Source organism: Drosophila rhopaloa, unplaced genomic scaffold, assembly GCF_018152115.1.
Source record: "Drosophila rhopaloa isolate 14029-0021.01 unplaced genomic scaffold, ASM1815211v1 contig_167, whole genome shotgun sequence".
Lineage (NCBI taxonomy): Eukaryota > Metazoa > Arthropoda > Insecta > Diptera > Drosophilidae > Drosophila > Drosophila rhopaloa.
This window is the reverse complement of record NW_025335047.1, coordinates 380,616-403,223: the sequence shown is the minus strand read 5'-3', so window position 1 is coordinate 403,223 and position 22,608 is coordinate 380,616. Positions and strand designations below refer to the sequence as shown.

General features: G+C 45.5%; 6 protein-coding genes across 6 annotated transcripts; 3 read left to right on the top strand and 3 right to left on the bottom strand.

The window, feature by feature from the left end:
- Nucleotides 1-123: 123 nt before the first annotated feature.
- LOC108045106 (methylcrotonoyl-CoA carboxylase subunit alpha, mitochondrial) lies at nucleotides 124-2,950 on the bottom strand. Its single transcript, XM_017124310.1, has 7 exons — nucleotides 2,813-2,950; nucleotides 1,938-2,703; nucleotides 1,374-1,880; nucleotides 1,022-1,313; nucleotides 728-915; nucleotides 492-663; nucleotides 124-439 (listed from the first exon to the last, which is right to left on the bottom strand). Exons 1-7 carry the CDS (start codon nucleotides 2,851-2,853, stop codon nucleotides 309-311), a joined length of 2,097 nt encoding a protein of 698 aa, XP_016979799.1. The 5' UTR covers nucleotides 2,854-2,950; the 3' UTR covers nucleotides 124-308.
- A 423-nt stretch (nucleotides 2,951-3,373) lies between these two features.
- LOC108045118 (bromodomain adjacent to zinc finger domain protein 1A) lies at nucleotides 3,374-9,619 on the top strand. The gene is made up of 6 exons (XM_017124336.2): nucleotides 3,374-3,844; nucleotides 4,734-5,973; nucleotides 6,041-8,427; nucleotides 8,488-8,663; nucleotides 8,728-9,172; nucleotides 9,237-9,619. Exons 1-6 carry the CDS (start codon nucleotides 3,723-3,725, stop codon nucleotides 9,334-9,336), a joined length of 4,470 nt encoding a protein of 1,489 aa, XP_016979825.1. The 5' UTR covers nucleotides 3,374-3,722; the 3' UTR covers nucleotides 9,337-9,619.
- On the bottom strand, nucleotides 9,615-15,426 carry LOC108045119 (DDB1- and CUL4-associated factor 5). Its single transcript, XM_017124337.2, has 7 exons — nucleotides 14,841-15,426; nucleotides 14,568-14,751; nucleotides 14,065-14,331; nucleotides 13,734-14,008; nucleotides 13,545-13,675; nucleotides 12,810-13,491; nucleotides 9,615-10,579 (listed from the first exon to the last, which is right to left on the bottom strand). The coding sequence occupies exons 1-7, from the start codon at nucleotides 15,055-15,057 to the stop codon at nucleotides 10,116-10,118; spliced, it is 2,220 nt and encodes a 739-aa protein (XP_016979826.1). The 5' UTR covers nucleotides 15,058-15,426; the 3' UTR covers nucleotides 9,615-10,115.
- Nucleotides 10,589-12,752, top strand: LOC108045120. The gene has a single exon (XM_017124338.2). It carries the CDS (start codon nucleotides 10,927-10,929, stop codon nucleotides 12,730-12,732), a length of 1,806 nt encoding a protein of 601 aa, XP_016979827.2. The 5' UTR covers nucleotides 10,589-10,926; the 3' UTR covers nucleotides 12,733-12,752.
- Nucleotides 15,427-15,870: 444 nt separating the features above from the next.
- LOC108045131 lies at nucleotides 15,871-17,190 on the top strand. The gene is made up of 2 exons (XM_017124354.2): nucleotides 15,871-16,052; nucleotides 16,136-17,190. Exons 1-2 carry the CDS (start codon nucleotides 16,007-16,009, stop codon nucleotides 16,873-16,875), a joined length of 786 nt encoding a protein of 261 aa, XP_016979843.1. The 5' UTR covers nucleotides 15,871-16,006; the 3' UTR covers nucleotides 16,876-17,190.
- A 120-nt stretch (nucleotides 17,191-17,310) lies between these two features.
- LOC108045130 (solute carrier family 52, riboflavin transporter, member 3-A) lies at nucleotides 17,311-21,261 on the bottom strand. Its single transcript, XM_017124353.2, has 2 exons — nucleotides 20,694-21,261; nucleotides 17,311-18,926 (listed from the first exon to the last, which is right to left on the bottom strand). The coding sequence occupies exons 1-2, from the start codon at nucleotides 20,807-20,809 to the stop codon at nucleotides 17,579-17,581; spliced, it is 1,464 nt and encodes a 487-aa protein (XP_016979842.1). The 5' UTR covers nucleotides 20,810-21,261; the 3' UTR covers nucleotides 17,311-17,578.
- Nucleotides 21,262-22,608: the final 1,347 nt, after the last annotated feature.

The following is a 22,608-nucleotide window of genomic DNA, read 5'->3' as shown; positions in this document are numbered from 1 at the left end:
GTGTGTTTGACAAACTGAATAAATCTTATACATCCATTAAAATTCAACAAAAATGAAATCGAATAAAACATTTTTTTAAAACCATTGTTGGCTGTCTGACTCACCTACTAAAACAACATCTTCTAGATGGTTGGAACATTTTTAATGCCAAGGGACAACATAACACGAAACTCCATTAAATGGACATAGTTAACTCTAATAAATGCAATTGGTTATCTCTGAAGTAAACGGACATAAATACTTAGATAATTAATTGGTGTAGATAAATGCAACAAAATCTCTGGCACGTTGTTGGGGGAGCATTCCCTTTACTTGGCAACCTCCTCATCGACAAATGTAATCACGGCCGCTCCCTTGGCCACGTTTTCGCCCTCGGCTCCTCCAATCGACTTGATAGTGGCATCTTTGGGGGCCTTCAGGATATGCTCCATTTTCATGGCTGAAAAAATAAGTGTTTTAAAAAATAGATCATTTGGACGATTTTTGCATACCAATAAGCACGGCCAAACTGTCGCCCCTCTTGACCTGGTCTCCTGGCTTCACCAGGACCTTCTCCAAAACACCGGGTATGGGTGCCACCACGCGGGAGCCACCTCCTCCCAGTTGATCCACCTGAGCACTCAAGAATTTCGGCTGCACCAGCTCAAAGTCAAGCTTGCCATTCTGCAAAATTAAAATAATTCAAACTTGAATAGTTTTGTGATTAATTAAGGAAACACAAACATACCTCCAAAAACAAACTGACACTGGGGTCATCAATATTAGCATTATAAGTGGTGATATTGCTATCGATATTGGCACGGATTTTTAGACGACCGCCATCCTGCACTCTTTCCGCTTTGGCCACCTGCCAATCGCCATTGTCCACTTGTATTTGCACACCCTCGCCATCGAACTTGACAGCCACAGAGTAAACTGTAAGATTAAATTTTGAAATATACTGAAAGATTGAAATATATCCTCGCCAGCGAATTTGACAGCCACAGAGTAAACTGTAAGATATTAAAAAATATTCTCTTACCTTTCTCATTGGCTTTCAAGTTGAAGGTCCGGATTAAGGTGTAATTAAGACGGGCATTGGGTGTGACAGCGAAAGGATCTTGTCCGCTGTTGCCGTTGCCAAAGGCTGCTTGCAACTCAGTAAATACCAGTGCCAGTGCCGCTTGGCTCACTTGCTGCGGACTGATGACAATTGGCGGGAAGAGCGTGTCGAAATGCTCATCGATAAAGCCTGTGTGTACGTTGGCCAACTGGAACTCCGGGTGCGAAGCCAGATCAATGAGGAAGTTAATGTTCGTGTCCAGGCCTGAGATCTGAAACCGGTTTTTTATTCGAGAGATCTCAGGAGCTATTTACTCCTTTCATCTACTCACATGATACTCGCCTAATCGTGCAACCAAGGAGTTGAGTGCCTGCGCCCGATTCTCTCCCCAAACGACTAGTTTGGCAATCATAGGGTCATAGTGGACAGACACTTCATCCCCCTCACGCACTCCCGTCTCGACGCGCACATCGGCACTTGGCTGGGGAGTGGACAGATAGCGCAGTGGTCCTGCTCCGGGCAGGAAGCCCCCGCGAGGATTCTCCGCATAGATGCGCGCTTCGAAGGCGTGACCTCGCCGAGTGATCTGCGCCTGCTTCAGCGGCAGAGGCTCTCCTGCGGCAACGCGAATCTGCCACTCAACAAGGTCTGTCCCAGTGATCATCTCCGAGATGGGATGCTCGACCTGCAAGCGGGTGTTCATCTCCATAAAGTGGAACGAAAGGTCCTCCTTGTCCAGGATGAACTCCACTGTGCCAGCTCCAACGTAGCCCACAGCCTTGGCGGCACGTACAGCGGCCTCTCCCAGCTCACGACGCAGTTCCTCTGACAAACCAGGCTTGGGAATACAAATTGATGTTAGTTACTGAATCTAATTGATGATATATTGACTTACAGCTGGCGCCTCTTCAATGATCTTCTGGTGACGTCGCTGCACAGAGCAATCCCGCTCCCATAGGTAGACGGCTTCGCCATACTGATCCGCAAAGACCTGAACCTCCACGTGGCGGGGCGAACGGACATAGCGCTCCAGCAGCACGGAACTGTCGCCAAACGACTTTTGGGACTCATTGCGCGCCGAGTTCAGGGCGGTGAGAAAGTCTTCCGGTTTTTCGGCGATCCTCATGCCCTTGCCTCCGCCGCCCCTTACCGCCTTGATCATCAAGGGAAAGCCGATAGCCTGGGCTTCCCTCTGCAGACACTCATTCGATTGATCTTCCCCGTGGTAGCCATTAATGATGGGAACTCCAGCAGCAGCCATGATAGCCTTGCTGGTGCTCTTGATACCCATGTCCCGGATGGCGGAGCTGGGAGGGCCCATGAAGATGACGCCCTCGCGCTGGCACAGCTCGGCGAACTCCACGGACTCGGAGAGGAAGCCGTAGCCCGGGTGGATGGCCTGGGCGCCCGACCTCTTGGCTATGTCCAAAATGTGTTCCCCACGCAGATACGAGGCGGAGGAAGCGGCCTCGCCCACGCGGTAGGCCTCGTCCGCCAGCTGCGTGTGCAGGCTCTTCTCATCCGGATCGGAGAAGATGGCTACTGTGCGGACTCCCAGTTTGCGGGCTGTCCGGATCACGCGGCACGCGATCTCCCCGCGGTTCGAAATGAGGATCTTGCTGATGGGACGCACTTTTGGACTGGCTTCTGTGGCCAAGCACCTGTTGAAAACAAAAACAAATGGGCAAGGTTTATGTAATCGTCCGGTGGGTGAAGTAGAACCTCTTGATTTCAAGGAACATTATAGGCAACGTCGATCTCTATTCTCACCTGGCGTTCGCGCCCAATCTGCAGATCAGTCTCGCGTACATTTTAACAATATTAAAAGAAACAAAACTATTAAGAATATGTTTTACGCGGAGCAAATGGGTGATCGTCTTATCACGGCTGGAAACACACACACCTCACACACACACACACCACTGCTATAGTCAGTGTTGAAAAAGGTACTTGTTTTTGTACCTAGGTGAGGTGAAAAGAATTTGCACATATAAAGAGGTAAAAAGAATAAACAATCTAAAATGCAAGAATGTTGTTCAATTTTTAAGTCTCCAGATTGTAATTTTATAATATGTATTTTTATATCTCAGAAAATCATCTTATAATTCTATTAAGTTTAATTATTTTTGAGCGACCTTCAGCAATCAGAATCTTTACACCCATTGCATTTATCTTAGTCTACATATAGTTTTTCAATGAATTGTTTTAAAACATTACATGTTTGTGCGTTATTTTTGAAATTCCGTTATTTAAAAAATCGTTTTACAGGGCTATCGGTCTATCGGGTTTCCTCGTCCGCGTCTTTTGCCATTTTTGCGCTCGCGAAATACGGTAACATTATTTGTAAAAAATTGGCAAAGGCGCGTGAAAATATTCGGTGCGCTGAAAAATCGGCGGATTTAAAGAGCTGATGCCGCTGAAGCCAGCCACAAAGATATTGGAAAGCGCAGGGACAGTGTCACTCCCGAACAGCGAGTAAAATTGCGCCGGATCGCAACGCGCTTACCCCCGAAAAACCGAGCCTAAAACATAGGAAGAGCCGAAAGAGGTCGTGAAAATTTGGCGCCTTGCGTTGTGAAACGTATCAGCCCCGCCGCGAGTTTATAGTTTCGAAGTGCCAAGCGTGTGTTTACAAGGATTGCCATTGAAAATTTAAGAGTTAAGAAAGCAAATCAACAAAATGCCAATTTGCAAGCGGGAGGGATTTGACCTGAATCAGGAGGAGGGCAAAAACGAAACATTCCACGACAACGACCTGGTTTTCTGCTGCTACATTACCAAGCGCATTTTCCGTGACTATGAGTAAGTGCATCATTTCATTTATGTTACTGTCCCTCCCCTGCCCCTTTGCGGAGGACGCTGCTCTAGAGTATACAACGAAAGCGTGTGTGTGTGTGTAAGTTCATGTTGGTGTGCGAGTCTCGTGGGCCTAGGCACAAAAAACGCTGTTCGGTGGCGGGAAGACACAGCTGCTGGCCGCGGCGTTGCCACCCGGTGTTAGACAAAGCGCGCCTTCCATAATTTTAAATTGCATCGCCTTGTATAGCTTGATTGTACAGTTTAAAATATTGTATGACCTATATTGTATGACTTATTATTTGTATCTTAGCCAAGTCAGAATATCGAAAACTAGGTTCACTAATTAGTTATGTCATTTGGAAAAAGCTAAAATTTAGTACTGGTGCAAACATATTGCAATAGTAATGAATGAGTATGCAATAATTATACTTACTCTTTTTATAAATTGTTTTATTTTAATACATCTTAAATTTGTAAACTTTTAAGTAATTTGTTAACTATTGGGACGGGCCTCTTGTTTATGATTTTATTAATGAGCTAACGAGCTAAATAAATAGTTAAACAATTACATACTTGCTTTGGGACATTATTCCTTGTTTTAAGAAGAACGGAATGTGAATGTGTTCCGGGTATTTTATACGGGACATGCCCGGTTAAAGATCAGATCAAACGTGTCCTTGTGTACACAAGTGTCTGTTTTGCAGAGAAAAAAATAGGACAAAAGAAGAATCACGAAAAAATTAAAAAAAAAAAAGAAAAGAATCGTGTCAGTGAAAAATCAGAAGGCGAAGAAGGCAGACGTCAATTGTGGGCAGGTCGGTCGTATTCTAAATTTCATACACGGTGATTGCAATGATGATTGTAAATATTTAAACTGTTTATATTTCTTTAGACACTACTTCCGACACGTGATGGCTATCAACTCTACAGTGTGGCAGTGCGAGGCCACCGGCAAGGAGAACCTCACTTACGAGGAGGCGGTGAAGAGCGAACGGGCGGCGCGCAAGAAGATGGAGCAATTCAAACAGAGCCTCCGGGCACCCGTGCTCCTGGTGGTGGAGCACGCCCGCCAGTCGTCGGTCAACACTCTGAACATGATGGTGGCCAAATTCCTGCGCAAGCGCTTCTTCATTGGCGAGGAGGTTACGGTGCAGGCCAAAAAGAACACCTCCTACACGGTGGTAGGCATCACGTTGGACAAAAGTATGCCGGAACCAGGAAATGGCGTCTTTGAGGAGACCGACAGCCTGGTCTACAGACTCCGCCCGAACAAGGGAAATCCCGCTGCGGAGGTTGAGCTGCCCTTCAAGCTACTGCGTCGCTCGCGATTGGAGTTCAACCTGGAAAACCTGAATATGTTCATCAAGAGCAATGTGTCTCGCGTGGATGGACTCCTGCGACCCAAACCAGAGGCTTACAAGCAATACGTGACGGACCACGGCGTGAGCTTTTCCACCATTTTCATTGGCAAGATGCCGCGCTACTCACCCGCTAAGATCAGAAAACCCGATACCAAGGATGCCAAGAAGCAATCCACCCTGAACAAATACATTGTGGCTGATGAGGCTACGGCTGCTAAGTCCAAGGCGAAGGCCAAATCCGATGCCAAATCTCTGGCGGAGGAAATGGAGCGTGTAAGGCTGGAAAAGGAGGCCAAAATTATTGAACTTGAGAGGCAAAAGGCGGAGAAGAAGGCCCAGTTGACAGAGCGAGTTGAGAACGAATGCAATTTGCTGCTCCAGAAGACCGACGATCTGGAGCGAAACGACCAGAAAGTGCTGCCACGCTACAGACAAGTTGTCACCCTGCTGCCTGAGCGAATGCTGGGCGATGCCTTCACGCTGCGCGAGTTTATGCACACGTACGCAGGACTGCTGTCTGGCATCGAAGTGTTCCGCCAGAACCTGAGCTTCTACGAGATGACCCGAGCGCTGAGTGCCCGTGAGATTGCGGGTCCACTGTCAGATATTCTCCTCGTGCTCCTTGGTACGGTTTTCGATTTGCAGAAGGAGGAGGAGGAGGAGTGTGCGGTGACCTACCTGGATCGGGCGGCCCAAACAAACGAGCCCTATTGGAGTATGGCGCAGGCCGCCAAAAGCCACTTGTACGCCAAGAGGCACTTTTCCTTTAAGGTAAAATATCCCGATATTTGTATATCCTAATTTACAACAACTAATCAACATTTTCCCTTTCTACTAGGTTAACCAATTGCCTCTGGATGCACTGACTCTAAGTGAAGTGCTGCGCCTGCATCTTCTCGGATCCGGAGCTATCGTAAGTGAGAAGACGGAGCGATGGAGAGTGATGTACCGGAACGGCTACTCCTCGAAAGAAGATCCCGGCTTGGAGCTGCGCCTACAGCACTCAGACATTCTGCGCACTCTTAAAAACCATTCCGTATATCAGCTTAAGTTCAGGGACATAATGCACTTGATCCGCTGCCTGATGTCTCAGATTCTCACGTACTCTGGCACCATTAATGTGATTGAGGAACGCATGGAGCAGACAGCAAAGGCCAAACAGGAACTGCGAGCATTAGTCATCGGGGAAAATAAACGACTGGCCGCCGTGGAGATCAATAGGAAAAAACTTACCCAATCGCACCAACTCGAGGTCAGTGCCGCTGAGCCAGAAAAAAGGGAAGCAATGGCTGAGAAGTTAAACAAGAGCATTGCGGAGCTTCTCGCCCAATCGGATCAGCAACATCGCAAGCACGAGCGGCAGATGCTCAAGCTTCATTCGCAGTTGTTTAATTTCTTGGTATACCTCGGCATGGATAGATGCTATAGAAAGTACTACGTTTTGGAGTCCATGTCGGGAATATTTGTTGAACACTCGCCGGACAGCCAGGACACTTGTTTGAAGCATCCGCCTGCAAACAAGTCGCAACTGGAGATTCGCCAGCAAGCTACGTTGCCTAGGATTCGCAAGGACTTGAGGTTATACCTTCTCAAACTCTATGGAGACGATGATAAGAAGACCAGGAAAAGGGTTAAGCATTCGCTTGAGAACAAGGAGAACCAAGAGCATCATCTCAACGGCAGTGCCGAACCCATGGAAGTGGAGTCGGATCCTCCGGAGGCTCCCACTCAGTTCGAGTTGATGATGTGCAGCGGTGATAAGCGAAATTGTATTGTGCACGATCCCAGAAACGGGCAACGCCAACGATGGTCTTACATTTACAAACCCGAGGAGATCGAGGAGCTAATTAGCGCACTGAATCCCAATGGACTTCGTGAATACAATTTACTTCAAGAACTTTCCGTTCTGCGACCCCTCATCGAACAGCACGTAAAGTCCTGCCCAGTCGAGGTGCTTACCCTGGAAAACGAATCATTGCGCAAAAAGTTCCTGGCAACGATGGAATCTGAAACCCAACGCAAGTACGGGGACGCCAACTTTGGACTGCCAAACGGGTCTGATTTGAACGAAGTAATGCGATTACATTTGGTGGAGCGCATTATTCAATTCGAAAGTGATATTTTCACAGGCGATCTTGGCCGCCTAAAAGTCAAGGATATGGAAAAGTGGCGTAACGATCTGCTCGCAGGCAGGTACGACGCGCAGGGCAAGTTGCAGTGGGGTCCAGGTGGCAAACTAGAAGAAGAAGCAGCCAATGGTTCTGACAACGAATCGCTTGGCACTCACGAGGAAGATGATGTGGCTCTGTGGGGTAAATTTGCCAAGAAGCCATACCGCGATCCCGGCTTGTATTTGGCCGCTCCTACGGAGACAGAGTCCTCCCCAGACAGTGACGATGAGGAGGATCAACCTACTTACGCCGTCTCCATTCCAATCGCGGTGCGCAACCTGGCCTCGGCTCTCCTCCAAGTGGAGCAGGCCATTGGAAAGCGCTTCCTTAAAGAACCCTACGGCATGAAGAAGTGGGACCCCAAGCAGGAGGCACTGAGGCTCGCCTGCGACTCGCGTCTGCACCAATGGGAGGTGTCGCTAATGGAGAGCACGAGCTTTGCCCAGGTGTTTCTTCACCTCAACATCCTGCACGACCTCATCCAGTGGAGGCGGTCCACCAACAAGTCCTTATGCAAGGTCTGCCGGCGAGGCAGCGATCCGGAGAAGATGCTGCTGTGTGACGAGTGCAACGCTGGCACCCACATGTTTTGCCTGAAGCCCAAGCTGAGGTCCGTGCCTCAGGGTAACTGGTATTGCAATGACTGCGTGAAGAGCCTGGGTCTTAGTAGCGCCCAAAACGAAAAGGATAAAAAGCAGGCCTCAAAAAAGAAACGCAAGTTTATTGTAGAAGCAGAGGATGAGCCTACGGAAGAAGAAGAAGAGGAGGAGAAAGATGAGGAGGAAGCGGATGAGGATGAAGATGAGGAAGAGGATGAGGTTGAAGATGAGGATGAGGATGACGATAAGTCGGATGAGGATAACGAGTACGAAGCACAGACGGATGACGAAAGCGCGGAGTCCACCACCCGCTCCTCTGTGAAGATCAACGGGCGACCTTCGAGAAGACCGCGCCCAAGACCCACGGGCAAGCGACTTAGATTTAAAAAGATTGAAGAGGCTGCCGAGAAAGAGACCGAAAGCGATGAAGCTTCCTCAACAGACGAAGAGAAGTCGTAAGTTAAAACTACCTTTAAGTGGATAGATTGGAAATTAAATTATTTTTCTTTCCACAGCCATGATGAGAAGGTCTGTAACAAGTGTTTCTACGAAGGCAGCGATATTAGATGCGTAGTCTGCCTTTTAACCTATCATCTGGAGTGCGTCAATCTCAAGCGCCCGCCACGCACGGAATTTGTGTGCATAAAGTGCAAGCCAGAGCCACAGCGACATAGGCGCCGACACAGCAACAGTGAGCTTACAAATAAGATATCTATTTACTTTACTTACTTTCCCTGTTTTTCTTTTTGCCCCAGTGAATGGGGACGACGACCACGATGAGGATGAACCACAAGCCAAGCGCTCCCGCTCCTCTCGCCACTCTTTGCGCTTGCCCATCGATAAGTCCGCCCCGCAGAGCAACGGAAATAACAAAAACAACAACAACAGCAGCACCAATAACAATAACCATCGGAGGGGCGGTCGAAGGACGAACGAGAACCTGCCGTTGAACAGCTCTGCCTTGTATGATCTGCTAGAACAGATCATGAAGCACAAGGCCTCTTGGCCGTTTCTACGACCTGTGCTGACATCGGAGGTGCCGGACTATCATCAGATCATTAAGTCACCAATGGATCTGGCCAAGATCAAGTCCAAACTGAACATGGGCGCTTATCAGCTGAACGAGGAGCTGCTAAGCGACATCCAGTTGGTGTTCAGGAACTGCGATTTGTACAACGTTGAGGGCAACGAAATATACGAGTGAGTAGATCAGGATAGCGAATGGTTGGACTTGATTATATCCTATATATTGAACCTCTTCCAGCGCTGGCTGTCAACTAGAGCAATTCGTGATTGAGCGCTGCAAGGACATGGAGCTGCCGTTCAGGCCAAGCGACATGAACGAAAAAATCGAAGCCTACTGAGGCGAACGCTGATCTCCGCCAGCTATCGTGTAAATTAATTAGCCTACTCCTAGCCGTAGTTGAAACCAATCTAGATTCAAGCTCAACCATTCTCAGACTTGAGTATACTTAAAGATGTTCCCTTTTTTTAATCTTCGCATTTACGTGCATACCAGTTCAAAGTTCAACGCACAAGCAAGAAAATTCTTATCTGTTGGTTTATGAAACATAATGTATTTATAAATTATTGAAGCCATTACGAAAATTCCACAATCAATAAATGAATTGAAAGAATACAATCAAATTTATAGGAAAAACTTTATTTTCAAAACAAAAAAAACAAATGACTTAAAACATCCTGGGAATGAAGAAAGACTACATACAAAAAAAGTCATCTGAAATTCTGAGCAATTTCGCTGTGAAAAAATGGCGACCGAAAAAATCGCACTGTTAGTTTTGAATTGATTTTTCTGTTTTTACTTTTAAACTTTGAAGAATTAAGTTTTGACTAATTTTTAAGTTGCTAAATGCCAGTTTTAGCTAACTTTATATATTTGCCAAAAAAAAAAAAAAATAGTTCGCTTTATATGAACATCATAAATTCACCGTTTCGTTCAAACAAATTTAAAAAGTATGGACACGTAGTGTTTTATACTTTCTTTAAGTTATGCTAAAGCGAATATTTGTGTTTCAGCGGAGATCCAAATTAACGTGGATGGGTGATTTTTTGTATAAAAACAAATTTAAGCCTAAGAGGATGTTTTAAATAGTTGGACTTTTAGCTCCAATATGGGTTCCACTTATATGGATGAAGATGTGGATGCTGTTGACTCCGTATTAGAAATATCCGGAACTAGACCGTTGACATTGACTGTCTTGTGATTGTGATTGGATGTCAGCTGGCTGTTGTTGTTGGCCTCCAGTTCGGGAAGAAAAGGAAACGAACTGGAGGTACTGGGAGCTTGGGACAATTGCGCCTCCATGGAGGTCATGGATGTGGAGAAGGAGCTGTCCTCGTGCTCATCTGATTGAACTTCACTTGCATTGGCATTATTGTTGTGATTGTCCCCTGGCGACGACTCCTCCTCGTCGGTGTCGTTGTGTCCCTCCAGATATTCGGTATCATTTGAGCCGATACTATGGTTGTCCATTTCAGTGGGACGTAGTCGACGAGACGTTCTCCTGTGCTTGGCGACCAAAAATCGCTTACGCTTTACCTTTCGCTTGCGTTCCCTTGGATCGATGCTGGATTGAAAAGTTTCAACTGGAAAATATTGGATGGGATTAGTTTTAGGACAAAGTAGATACATCAAGTAATTAAAAGTTTTTTATCGCTCTCTTTTGATGATGTGTGAATTAAAAAGTATTCAAATTAGTAACTTGTAAATACAGCATATAAGCTTTTCAAGCATAAATGGGCAAGTCATGGGGTCAATCCAAGTAGTGTCAACAGACCCCAGGCACTTGCCAATAATTGTTGGTAGCAGTCCGCCCTCAGGTGTCAGTAGTTCTGACACTTAGCAAACACTAGGGCAACGGGCATACCCCGTATCTTGAACTTGTCCTATTGTTAGCTCTACAATCTCAGTCAAAGGTTCAGTAACTCCTGATATGGCGACGACGCTGCAGCTAATTATGCTGGCTCTAGTGGGAGGCACCTTTGGTCAGGCCAATAACACGGACTACAAGCTGGTTCTGGCCTCTATTTTAGGCCAGCTTGAGGGTTGCCTTGAACTTCATCTAAGAAATTCTGCGAAAGGAGACAACAATCTGGTCCAGTTTTTGATGAAGCTCAGAGAGAATGCGCTTAAAATTAGTCTGAATCGGAAGGAATTTCCATCGGATCTAAAAACTACTCGACATAATTTCTATCTGTTTGGAAATGTTCAGCAAATGCAGGATATCCTGATTAGTTTGGACAACACAGATGGCTTTTACATACTGGCTTTGGAGAAATATAAGCCTGAGGATGATGCAATTTTAGTGGATTTCATGGCGAAAGCATGGCTCCAGCATGGACACAGTCGAATTTACTATGTTCAGATGAGCTTAGATCGCATACTCCTCTACAATCCCTTCAAACAGAGCTTAGTAGTGGTTCAAGATCCCGAAGCTTATGGACGAATCTACAATAATCTTGAGGGTTATCCTTTGAGAATATACATCTTCGATTCGGTTTACTCCAGTGTAAGAGGGGATGGCGAAAACAACAAGGTTCTGAACGTAGCTGGGGCCGATGCCAAGTTGGCCAAAATCGTGGCCAGGCAATTGAACTTTACGCCCCAATATCTCTGGCCGGATGATGAATTCTTTGGAGGTCGCCTGGCGGATGGATCGTATAGTGGTGGTGTGGGTCGCGCCCACCGTGGCGAAGTGGACATAATCTTCGCGGGATTCTTCGTGAAGGACTACCTGACCACCCACATCCAGTTTAGCGCAGCCGTCTACATGGACGAACTCTGCCTGTACGTGCAAAAGGCGCAAAGGATTCCGCAGTCTATCCTTCCCCTTTTTGCTGTGCATACAGATGTGTGGCTGTGCTTCCTGATGGTGGGTCTCGTTGGGTCCCTTGTCTGGCTTATTCTGAGGGCTCTAAATCTGGGACTGCGCATCGAACGCATACCAGATGGGTCACTTACTACGGAGATCAGTAATTTTGGAGCAGCTCGTCGCATTTTTATCGACACTTGGGTCGTTTGGGTGCGGGTGAATGTGGGTAGCTTTCCCCCATTCCACTCGGAACGCATCTTTGTGGCTTCCCTATGCCTGGTGAGCGTGATTTTCGGAGCGCTGCTGGAGTCCAGCCTGGCCACAGTTTACATACGACCTCTTTACTATCGGGATGTCAATACCTTAAGGGAACTGGATGAGTCCGGCCGTCCCATTTACATTAAGCATCTTGCCTTCAAGGACGACCTCTTTTATGGCCACGATTCGGAGGTCTATCGTCGGCTGGATGCCAAGATGATGCTGGTAGCCGAGGGCGAGGAGCGACTCATTGAGATGGTTTCCAAGAGAGGAGGTTTTGCGGGCGTAACCCGTTTTGCCAGTTTGCAGCTGAGTGACATTCGATACGTGATGACCAAGAAAGTGCACAAGATCCCCGAGTGCCCTAAAAACTATCACATCGCCTATGTCCTGCCACGCCCATCGCCGTATTTGGAGGAGGTGAACCGGATCGTACTCCGCCTGGTGGCCGGAGGAATCGTGGGCTTGTGGACGGGCGAGGCGAAAGAGCGCGCCAAGTGGAGCATCCAACGGTTTCCAGAGTACTTGGCCCAGTTGGACGTCGGGCGGTGGAAAGTGCTCACTATTTCCGACGTCCAACTGGCGTTCTACGCCCTCACTATCGGATGTCTACTATCGGCCGCTGTGTGCATGGCCGAGGTCTTTTTAAAGCGCAAGCGAATGTATTAAATTATTTTTAAAGGTGTTGAATACAGGATTCTGTTGTTTCTTTAGTTTCTGTGTACCCTACGTACAGCCAAACTCACTTTTTAATTCTTGTGCCCGCCGAGGACTCCTGCTGAGCTGATCGCAGGCGCGGCGTCTCTGTTCCCGGGCCGCTGCCTCCGCCGATGTAGTGGGCAGCTCGTCGTCCCCAAACAGGCGGTGCGTCTCTTCCAGCCAGTCGCTGATCCGCGCTTGCGTGGCCACCTGCTTTTGCTCGCCGAGAAGCCGCTGGAGCAACTGGTCAACGCTCCGCGGCTGTCCCGTGGTGCCCCGCACCGCCAACTGGAGCAGGGCACGCCGCTTCTTGGCGATCAGGTAGAAGATGCGGTTTGGATGAGTCTGCCAGCTCAGTTCGCTGACGTTGGGCGTGTCAATGTCAGGCTCATTGTCCTCGTCGTGGGACTGATCGAGTTGTTGGTCCTGCTCGTGGTCGCGCTCCTCGTCGCCCGGCTCCTCCGTGACTGAGCTGGCCTCGCTACTGGAGGTGTCCGAGCTGCTGCTGTAGTTGCTCTGGTTCTCCACGGTGCTCCAGGACTCGAGCTCGCGCTGCACCAGCGTGTCGAAGAAGGCCAGCATTACCTGGTCCTCTTCTGTGTTGCGGGCACTGAAGTATTGGGACACATGGTCCGAGGACTCGCGGTGCAGCGTGCGGGTGCAATAGGGAAGGGCTTCGGCTTGGGTCAGGGATCCCTCCCAGCCCTGCTGGGCAAAGGGGCTCCACAGCTGAAGGGAGGATGCGTAGGATTATTGGGAGCATAAAGGCCTTCTCCACTTACTTTAATGATCTTTTCCACGCCGGAGGAGGCGAGCAAACAGCGCTGCCGGTTGTAGCGCACTTGGTTGACTATGGAACGGTGTCCGGTGAGGATCACTGGGGGGGTCTCCATCCACTGGTTCTTCTTCTCCACTAATAAGAAGACAACGTTAGGTAGGAATATTTAGCAAAATCACACCAGGTAACTGACAGTCCACTCCATCGAGCCGCCAGATGAACATGTTAAAGTTGTCCGAGCCGGAGACCACTAGCTCGTCCTGCGGCCCTGCAAACGTGCAGCTCTTCATGGTGCACGAGTTGAAGTACTCTTCGTTGTAGAAGGTGGCCACCGGCTCCGGGGACCCAGGGCTGTAAAGGATCGGTGGCAGCCGGCGGTGCAGGGTGAGCAGCAGAGTGCCATTGCAATTGAAGCGCACGCTCATGCAGCTCGGCGACTCCGGGATGTAGTTGTACTGGCAGAGGGCCCTGGGTTGGGATAAATGGCTGAGTTAAGCGCCTTGCAATTGTTGTTCTGAGCTCACTGCTGGTGGTGCCTCAAATCCCAGAGCATGGCTCCCCTTTTGGCGTTGGCGGTGGCCAGGAAGTTGCCGTTCAGCGGATGAAACTCCACGGCGTTGAAGGGCGTCTTAAATTTGGCCAGGGCAAGCGGTTCGGACTTTCCTGCCCTCAGGTCGTAGACTAGGATCTCGCCATGCTCCGTGGCCACGCTCAAGAGATGCCCACTGGTTTTGTCCAAGCTCAAGCCATAGACGGGACCATCGTGCGAAAAGTAGTTGAGGATTTTTCCACTTAAAAAAAAATCAGAAAGTTATGGTTTCGGTCAGATTTTAAGGGGCTATATACTGTCCAAAAATTTAACGTTTTGAAAAATGTTTAATTTATTTATTAAGACTAATTTAATTATATTTATATAAGGAATTCAACAAAGCGTATTTTTAACACAACATTTATCTGAATTGTTGGGAAATTCTAGAAGCCAAATTATGAAATTAAAAAAAAAATTATATTACAAATCCTGACTCACGTTTCCAGATCATGTTGGATAACCAAATCATCGTTTCCTCCGGAAAAGATGCAGGTGTTGTGGGTGTCGAATCCCAGACAGAAGATGTTGCTGGCATGTGTCTCGTTCATGGACCGGGGTTTTCCCAGTCGGGACACCACCTCGCGGTCAATATTCCACAGCAAAACTCTCTTGTCGTCGCCTCCTGTGCGATTTAAGGATAGGGATAAAGAATTAGCCGGAAACGTAATCCTAAACCCATCCCTCGACCCATCAACAGGTAGTTGCACTCACCTGAGGCCAGGAACTGACCACCCTGACTGAACTCCAGGGCATTTACACAACCGTAGTGGCCGGTAAGATTGCGCTGGTAGAGATTCTCAGCCGCAGTAAGGCGCTCTCGGAAAATTGCCGAGGGAAGGTTGCCGTGTACCAACTGGTTCTCCCGCTGGCTGAGGGCCAGGTCCAGATTACGGGTCTCCAAGGAGCGCAGGTTCCGCCACAGACTCATTTTACGGGCCTGCCAAAGGGATTATTAGCTCGGAAGTCGAGAGATTGTAGTCACAGCGTCTGGGACTCGGATTCGGATTCAGTTGTGGACCCAGTGGGCCAGCGGTACACGCATTTCGCTCTCACACTCCGGTGGTGCCGTTCTTTTTTTAGTCGGGAAAATTGTGGCTTCGGACTGGAACCGCAGTACACATTTTTCACATCAAAACAATCACTCAATTGCGTTCTTTTAATGGCCAGAAAAGCTCACTGAAAAATATAGTTGCTGTTGGTAAATTACAGCCGGGAAAGCGAACACAAAAGTTTTTTTTAGAGAACTGCGACGACTCGTTTCAACGGGTTTAATCATCGCATCGCATCGCTCCCTAATCAAAACTAAAACAGAAAGTATACAAACCGAGAAACCACCGAACAGCTGTTCGCCCAGCCAGTTACAGTGGGACCAAGGTGCTCCAAAACTACGCTTCTCCGTGCATAAGTGGGGAAGGGGGCGGGGGGAAATAGGGAGTCAAGAGAACTGATTTATTTTTTTCTCTTTCCAGTCACTTTTGATATGACTAGAGTGCCTACAAAGTGCCCCATAACCGACCATTTAAAAAAACGACACAAAATTATAAGCCTAAATTTTAAATTTAAAACAATCACCATAAAAATGTGGCATCAACATAAAAAAGGTTTTGCAGATATTAGAAAAATTAAATAAAAACGGTTAGGTATTACAAATTTAAATGGGGATGAGTCAAGTTCTTGGCACTAAATGTTTACTTTTGGGTTACCTTTCAATGTAATACAATTTGTTTTAATCATTTTACCTTAGAGGTTTAAATATCAAAATTTTATAAATTCACCAGACAGTGTCGTTTTGAATCAGAAATTTGTCATCAGATTTTCTTAAATTTTTATTGAAATTTTTTTTTTTTCAGCTGCTCTATTTTTGTAGGCGAATTGCAATGGCCAACGAAAATGCCAAATCAGGGATCGAGAATGAGATGCCTGGTAAGCTGTTTGAATGGAAATCCACCAAAACTCGCTCCTGTATATGATAAGTCAATCTCACATATTCACTTGCCAACATTTAGTTTTTATAGAGAATGTGGATGAGAAGGAGCAGGTGCGTCGAATCAGCGCCTACCTTCAAAACCTTCGTGATCGCCTAAGAGAGGGCATCCGGCAGCACCAGGAGGTCGTCCAGTCGTCGGTGCAGCTGCTCAAGGAGGTGGGCGACGTAAACAACATGATGCAGTTAGCGAGGAGTGGCCACCAAGCCCAGGCCACCAAAATCCGGCGCCTGATCTTGGGTTTCGAGAGCGTCAATGCGGCGAACGCTTCGCAGATTTCTTCCGTGGCGGGTATAAGTTTGCCCTCGAATCTGACCGAGATTCATGGTCTTTTAGTTGAATTCGAGCACCTCAATGAGAGTCAAATATTGCGGGACAGCCTACTGAACTTTAAACGTGCTCGCGAATCACTGGAGAAGGTGCTCGGCTTTCTGGAGAAGATTAGCAATGAATCTCCTCGACCTTCTCCGCAAGCCAGCCAGTTGATCAGGTGTCCTAGTGCCAATCGCAGTCTTCGTGAAAAGATTGAGGCATTCAACAAGGTCTTGGAGGGTACACCCGAAAAGTTGGGCGACACCTGCCGCCACTTTACCGATTGTTTCTGCAGCTGCTGCAGTTTTGACGAGTCCGCTGAAGCTGGAGGACACAAACCCCTTCCTGTCGCCTCAAAAACCAATTCAGGATACGAGGGCGACATTGACAGCGAGGTGGAACAGGCGGATAAGTCAAGCACCGAACTTGAAATGGAGGTTGTCCCTTAAAAGATTTGGCTGATAAAGGAACCCAACTAAAAAATAGGCACGGGAAAAATCTGGGATCAAAATTGTAATCGTTTTGAAGTACCATATTCAATAACTACATTAACATTCAAATTATATAACGATTTATGGATATTAAGGACGATTAGGAAGAAAACTTATAAAAGCAAGATTCATCGTGGACTACATCCCCAAGTATAGGCTTAGTTGGTATAAGAATGGTGTAGATGAATGTAGCCAAAATCAAACGGCGCAAATTGGTTATAAATTATCGACACTAAAATGCATTAAATAAAGCATTTATAATTTAAAGCAAAATTTAATTTTGTTTATATATGTGTAACCAATTTCAATCATTGTTATATATTTAAATAACTAAATTTAAATTAAAATAGGTAAAATAAAAGGAGGATGAATTGTAATTTAGCTCTGATAATGTTTTAAAGTTGTATAAAGGCTTTATTATTTTGGAACAATAAGCATTCCGTATTGTCCTACAAATTAGGAACTCCGTTCGAGTGTTATTGATATTACCTTTGAATGTTTAAAACATCGAAACGCCGTTCAGGTAATTAGGTATTGTCTTCATTGTGACCATTGAGGTGGAAATACAAATACGAAAATATCACACTAAACTACAGTAAAATCATCTACAAAATCGCGATGCATTCCTGAATATTCTGGTTCTGTTGAACTCCCAAGCGGGTCAGCAGCCTGTCTCCGCGGCCTGGAACAGATCCGAGTAGTTGATGGCGAAGAAGATGGCCACCGCTCCGATTGCAGACCCCAGCTGCGTGATAGCCCCCACCCAGACCAGCGACTGCCCGCCCTGTGCTCGCATCACGGTGGTGATTCCCAGCTTAGTGTAGCTTACGATCCCCACCAGCAAGGTCCAGGCAGTGACCACCAGCACGGCTCCCGTGGTCTGATCGTGAAGTGGCGGCAAGGGGCTCAAGGCGGCCGTTGTAAAAACGTAGCTTGTCAGCAGACCCGCCAGGATAGAGAGCACGGTGATGATCCGCAGCGATGTGAAATGCAGAAACATGGCCATGAAACAGGCCACCGGATTGGCAATCACACTGAGTGTGGCCGCCAGGTGATATGCCTGGGATCCGTAGGGGGCACTGGAGTAGGACTGGATGCTGCCAAACATTCCGTTGCTGAACAGAGAGATGACTCCAATCAGCAGGAGCAGGTAGGTGTACTGACCCTTGGTGATCTTTTCCGTTTTTGGCTGACTATCCGCCTCTCCGTAAACGTACTTGTTGCCCTCGCTAACAGTCACCTGGGCGTACTCCCTCCTGGCCAGTGGAAGGGAGTTCAGGAGAGCGTACCCCACATAGGCAAACACCATGAGCGCGAAGAGGATGAGGAAGAAGACACGGGTGTCGAATCGAGGCGGTGTCTTCTGCAGTTCGTAGATCTCCTGTCCAGTTTCGGTTACATTGACTAGGACACAGTTGCCGCTCTCTCCGATTCCTTGGATCAAAGCGGTCACGCTGGGCAGCAGACCGCTCAGTCCTTCGCCAATGAAGTAGGTGACCATGTACTGCTCCTTGAAGCGACCCATGTAGGGCATAAAGAGCACTGAGCTGGTGCAGGCATTTAGTGCCGTGAAACAGGTTAACACAAAAAGGGCCAGACTGTGATCCGTGCCAGCGACTAAAGCAGTTCGGTTGTAGAAGAAAGCCGTCAACAGGCAAGAGATCGCACCCACCAGGAGCACTCCGTGGATAGTCCAGCCGTCGTTTAGCTTCTTGGGGGAATACTTCTGGATGGCCGTGTATAGCAGGGGGCCTAGATTGCCAATCTGCACCATCACGCTGAGATAGGAGGGCAGACTCCAACCTTCCGGTGCCTCGTTCACCAGCAAAGGCAGTTGGATGAAGGTGCCATTGACGCCAAGCCAGGTACCGATGCCGAAGAAAACAGCCAGCATGTCGACGATCCAGCTGCGGTTACTCAGTTTCGAGCTTATCTCCATATTCTTTTTGGGGCTGTCCCAGCTAAGGAACAAACTCAGTTCACCTTTCTTGACCTCAGGCGAAGGGAATCTGTAGGTAGATAGATAAGATTAGATAAATAATAATTAATATATGTAAATCATTAAATCGAAGCAGGTCCTAATATGTTCAATTGATAATCATTTTTTCATAATTCAAAAATCAGTTACCTTTTCTAAGTTAGATTAGATTATTCGATTACTTTTTAATGTCCTTTTTTCTACCAATAAGTTCTACTAATAAATCTGAACTTATAATAATAATATATTTTGTTTAATAGTAAACCTAATTTGCATTTTAAATCCGATCTAAATTCTTTTATATGGCGCTAATTTATAAAAAACCTTTTTTGGCCTTGCAACATTGTTGACTATTATTTGCCTATGTTTATGGTCACCAGTCAGACGCGTTTTCAGTGTTAATTTCGCTATAGGTTCAGATAAGCCTTAAAAACTCATTATCAAGCATATGGTATTTACAGTTCATTAGGGTTGTCTTTTGGACAGATAACTGGGTAAATACGATTAAATTGGTTCTGTGGTTTAACACTTGGGTTTCACACGGAAAAATGAGAGCTACCTTAAATAAACATGGGTTTAATGTCTGAATATAGATTTATAATTCAGAAATATTCGGAAAATTACATACATACATTTTTTTTTATTATCAATTTAATATTGTTAATCTCTTAGAAGAGCACTTACTCTATATTTTCAAAACTTTGAACTCGAAAAAATTTAAATTTTCACAGTTTGAAATAATATAGATATGTCCTTATGGACAAATTATTTCCCAGCTGTGTTTCAATGAAATTATATTTGATTAGTAAAATTTGTTCCATTAGTATAAGAAAAAAATTTTCAAAGTATTTTTTATCTATATTTTTCAAAGTATTTTTTATCTATATTTATCTAAATATAGATAAAAAATACTTTGAAAATTTCCCACATTAATATCTTATTATGAAAACGTGAGAATTGACTGGATATATCTCTGTGCTTATCTCATTTTCAAGTGATATTGAGTGGTATGCCGGTGGTCATATACGATCCTCATCTAATCTGCTAATTCAATTAATTTTTGACCAGCCGAATGGAGTGCCGTTGTCTGCACGTAACTGGCTAAAGTCGATAAGGATCGCAATAGGAATTGGCATCCACTTAACCCCGCATCGTATATTGAGTAGAGACAAGAAATTCATCATAATAACAAATAAATGCATTTATGTAAACTTTAAACTACGTCTAAAACTTCTTGCGAAAAGTGAAGATCGGAACATTAATAACTCTTAGATGGCACGTATGAATTGCAATAATTTTCAGTAGATAAGGGCAAAACTAATTTGTTTTGATAGTTTTTACTATTTTTGGAAGCTTGGATTTCCTAACGATGTAATAGTACTAGCTTTGATGCTTCTTTTGGAAATTTACCAGAGCAATTACGTCAAGGTAACAAATAAATATATTGAAAATCTACGTACAAAATTAATTAATTAATTCCATTAGTTTATAATTTAAATGAAATATATGACTTGATTTTGTGTTGTTTATCGGTAAAAAGTTCCAAAATTTAAGTTTAATTGATTTATTGGTTGTGGTAGTTTCCTAAAATTATTATCGATATGACACAGTGCGGTTAAAGCTGTAGCGTCACGATGTGATCGTTAAACATAATGCCAGCCAAAACTGGAGAAAGAGATGGAAAGAAAGCCCGTCGGCAGCCTTTAAACCCAGTTCTAAACTGGTTTTCTCTCTTCATTTCACAAAATGGGAAGCAAAACAAGCAGACTGAACATAAAATGAGTTTGGGAGTGCTTACCTAGCGAAATCCGCGGGATTCGGAGCGGCGTCGTCCAACGTCGAGATCACGCCGTAGACTGGCCCCGCCGGATTCGTGGGGCCACCAGCTCCTCGTGTTTTATGGTTCTTGCTCATATTCGGACTCGGAGTGTACTCTTCGAATTAATTTATGATCCCTGCGGCGATTAGATTCCTCGATCCAGGCCACTGTAGCTGTACGATGGGATGCGCAGGCAAAGTCGTTTGGTTTCGGGTTTGTTAGTTATTGAAAATCAATGGCTCAATTGGCGAAATGTGGGGAATCGACGGCGATTGGCCGGTTAATTGCCGTGAGAGCCGCGAATAAATACAAAGTCGAGGTTCCAATTTGGTGGCCCTACAAGTTTCAGTTTCGTTGATTAAATGAGGTTTCTTATGCAATATTCTGTGAATTTCTGTCGACTGTGCCGCAGGATACGAAATGCAGGAGTTTCCAGGAGGCGGAGACGGCTGAGCACGTCAAGCTTTGGCAAATTTCGTGGGCCATTTGAACAATCAAAACTCAATCATTTAATAAGCATCGAAGACGAGAATAAAACTGACAGTCGAACAGCTGTTGTACCGATAAAAAAAAATACCAAAACATCCCGCACGTGCGACACAGAGAGTCAAACTAAGAGAAAGTTCAAAAATATAAATTCTCTTAAAATAGAGCGTTGCTGTTTTGTTATGGCTATCGTACTGATTACTTATGCATTACTCGTTTTTAACGAAGTATATTTGTTATGCCCTCACACAAAATATTGCAAATTACAATGTGGGATTTTTATGTTTCTCTTGTATTAACAATTTTATTTTAAAATGACAAAACCATTGGCTACTCCTCAAAAATTTAAATTTCCGGGTAGCCAAAGATATCTAAAAATATAAAATATATAAATAAGGTCATGTGTGATACGTTAATACTCTAGGGTATGCAAGTCTATAAAACACAGAATGCAATACTTTCAAATAAATTAAATTTCCTGTTACCCATCCATCAATCTATGTATTTCAAGTCATAACGAGGACGGAAGTTAACTTCGGCAAGCCGAAGTTTTAATACCCTTGCAGACTTTGCCGAAATTGCCAAAACTGAAAAAGTAGCGAAAGGAATAAGGTATACATAAGTAAACTAGATTTGCATCGTTTCATGTTAATTGCTTTTATACTGCAAAAATGTCATATAAAAATAGAAAAAAAGGGATACTTTCGCAGCCTTTAACAATTTTTCCTACGGAAGCTATAAGATATAGACGTCTGATCGGCAAGCGCTTTTACCCTAATCAAGATAATAAGACTTGGAAAAATTTATGTCAGTAGCTTACACACTGCGCGAAATATTCTGATAGTCATCAAATTTGGACCGATTTCACCCTATTGTTTCTATGGGAGCTATAAGATATAGACGTCCGATCGGTACGCGCTTTTACCTGGATCAAGGTATGCGTAAAAAAATATGAGTTGGAACGATTCATGTCAATAGCTTATATACTGCGCGAAATATCCTGAAAATCATTAAATTGTAACCGATTTCACCCTATTGTACCTATGGGAGCTATAGAATATGGACGTCCGATCGCCAGGCGCTTTAACCCTGATCAGGGTATGGATAAAAAATAAGATTTGGAAAGATTTATGTCAATAGCTTTTACTCTGTGCAAAATATCTTCCATTCTTGCAAGTTTTCAAACTTGATCTGCGTACACTTGTTTTAGGACGACTGGGAAAGTTTCAGATAGCTAGATTTTAAACTGAGCTCGCAAACGGTATTGAAACAGACGGACAGACGGCGGACGGACGGACTGACGGGCATGGCTATATCGACTCCCCTATTGATCCTGATCAAGAATATATACTTTATGGGGTCGGAAACGTCTCCTTCACTGCGTTACAAACTTCTGACCAAAATTATA

Excerpts from the sequence above, each read along its gene's own strand:
- LOC108045106 (XM_017124310.1), bottom strand. The coding sequence starts at position 2,853 with ATGTACGCGAGACTGATCTGCAGATTGGGCGCGAACGCCAG. Across the intron at positions 916-1,021 it reads CTTGAAAGCCAATGAGAAAG|TTTACTCTGTGGCTGTCAAG; the intron begins GTAAGAGAATAT and ends TTAATCTTACAG. Across the intron at positions 664-727 it reads GTGTCAGTTTGTTTTTGGAG|AATGGCAAGCTTGACTTTGA; the intron begins GTATGTTTGTGT and ends TTAATTTTGCAG.
- LOC108045118 (XM_017124336.2), top strand. The coding sequence starts at position 3,723 with ATGCCAATTTGCAAGCGGGAGGGATTTGACCTGAATCAGGAGGAGGGC. Across the intron at positions 3,845-4,733 it reads CGCATTTTCCGTGACTATGA|ACACTACTTCCGACACGTGA; the intron begins GTAAGTGCATCA and ends ATATTTCTTTAG. Across the intron at positions 8,664-8,727 it reads TAGGCGCCGACACAGCAACA|TGAATGGGGACGACGACCAC; the intron begins GTGAGCTTACAA and ends TTTTTGCCCCAG.
- LOC108045120 (XM_017124338.2), top strand. The coding sequence starts at position 10,927 with ATGGCGACGACGCTGCAGCTAATTATGCTGGCTCTAGTGGGAGGCACC.
- LOC108045119 (XM_017124337.2), bottom strand. The coding sequence starts at position 15,057 with ATGAGTCTGTGGCGGAACCTGCGCTCCTTGGAGACCCGTAATCTGGAC. Across the intron at positions 14,752-14,840 it reads TGGTCAGTTCCTGGCCTCAG|GAGGCGACGACAAGAGAGTT; the intron begins GTGAGTGCAACT and ends TAAATCGCACAG. Across the intron at positions 13,676-13,733 it reads GCGGCTCGATGGAGTGGACT|TGGAGAAGAAGAACCAGTGG; the intron begins GTCAGTTACCTG and ends TCTTCTTATTAG.
- LOC108045131 (XM_017124354.2), top strand. The coding sequence starts at position 16,007 with ATGGCCAACGAAAATGCCAAATCAGGGATCGAGAATGAGATGCCTG. Across the intron at positions 16,053-16,135 it reads GATCGAGAATGAGATGCCTG|TTTTTATAGAGAATGTGGAT; the intron begins GTAAGCTGTTTG and ends GCCAACATTTAG.
- LOC108045130 (XM_017124353.2), bottom strand. The coding sequence starts at position 20,809 with ATGAGCAAGAACCATAAAACACGAGGAGCTGGTGGCCCCACGAATCCG. Across the intron at positions 18,927-20,693 it reads AATCCCGCGGATTTCGCTAG|ATTCCCTTCGCCTGAGGTCA; the intron begins GTAAGCACTCCC and ends ATCTACCTACAG.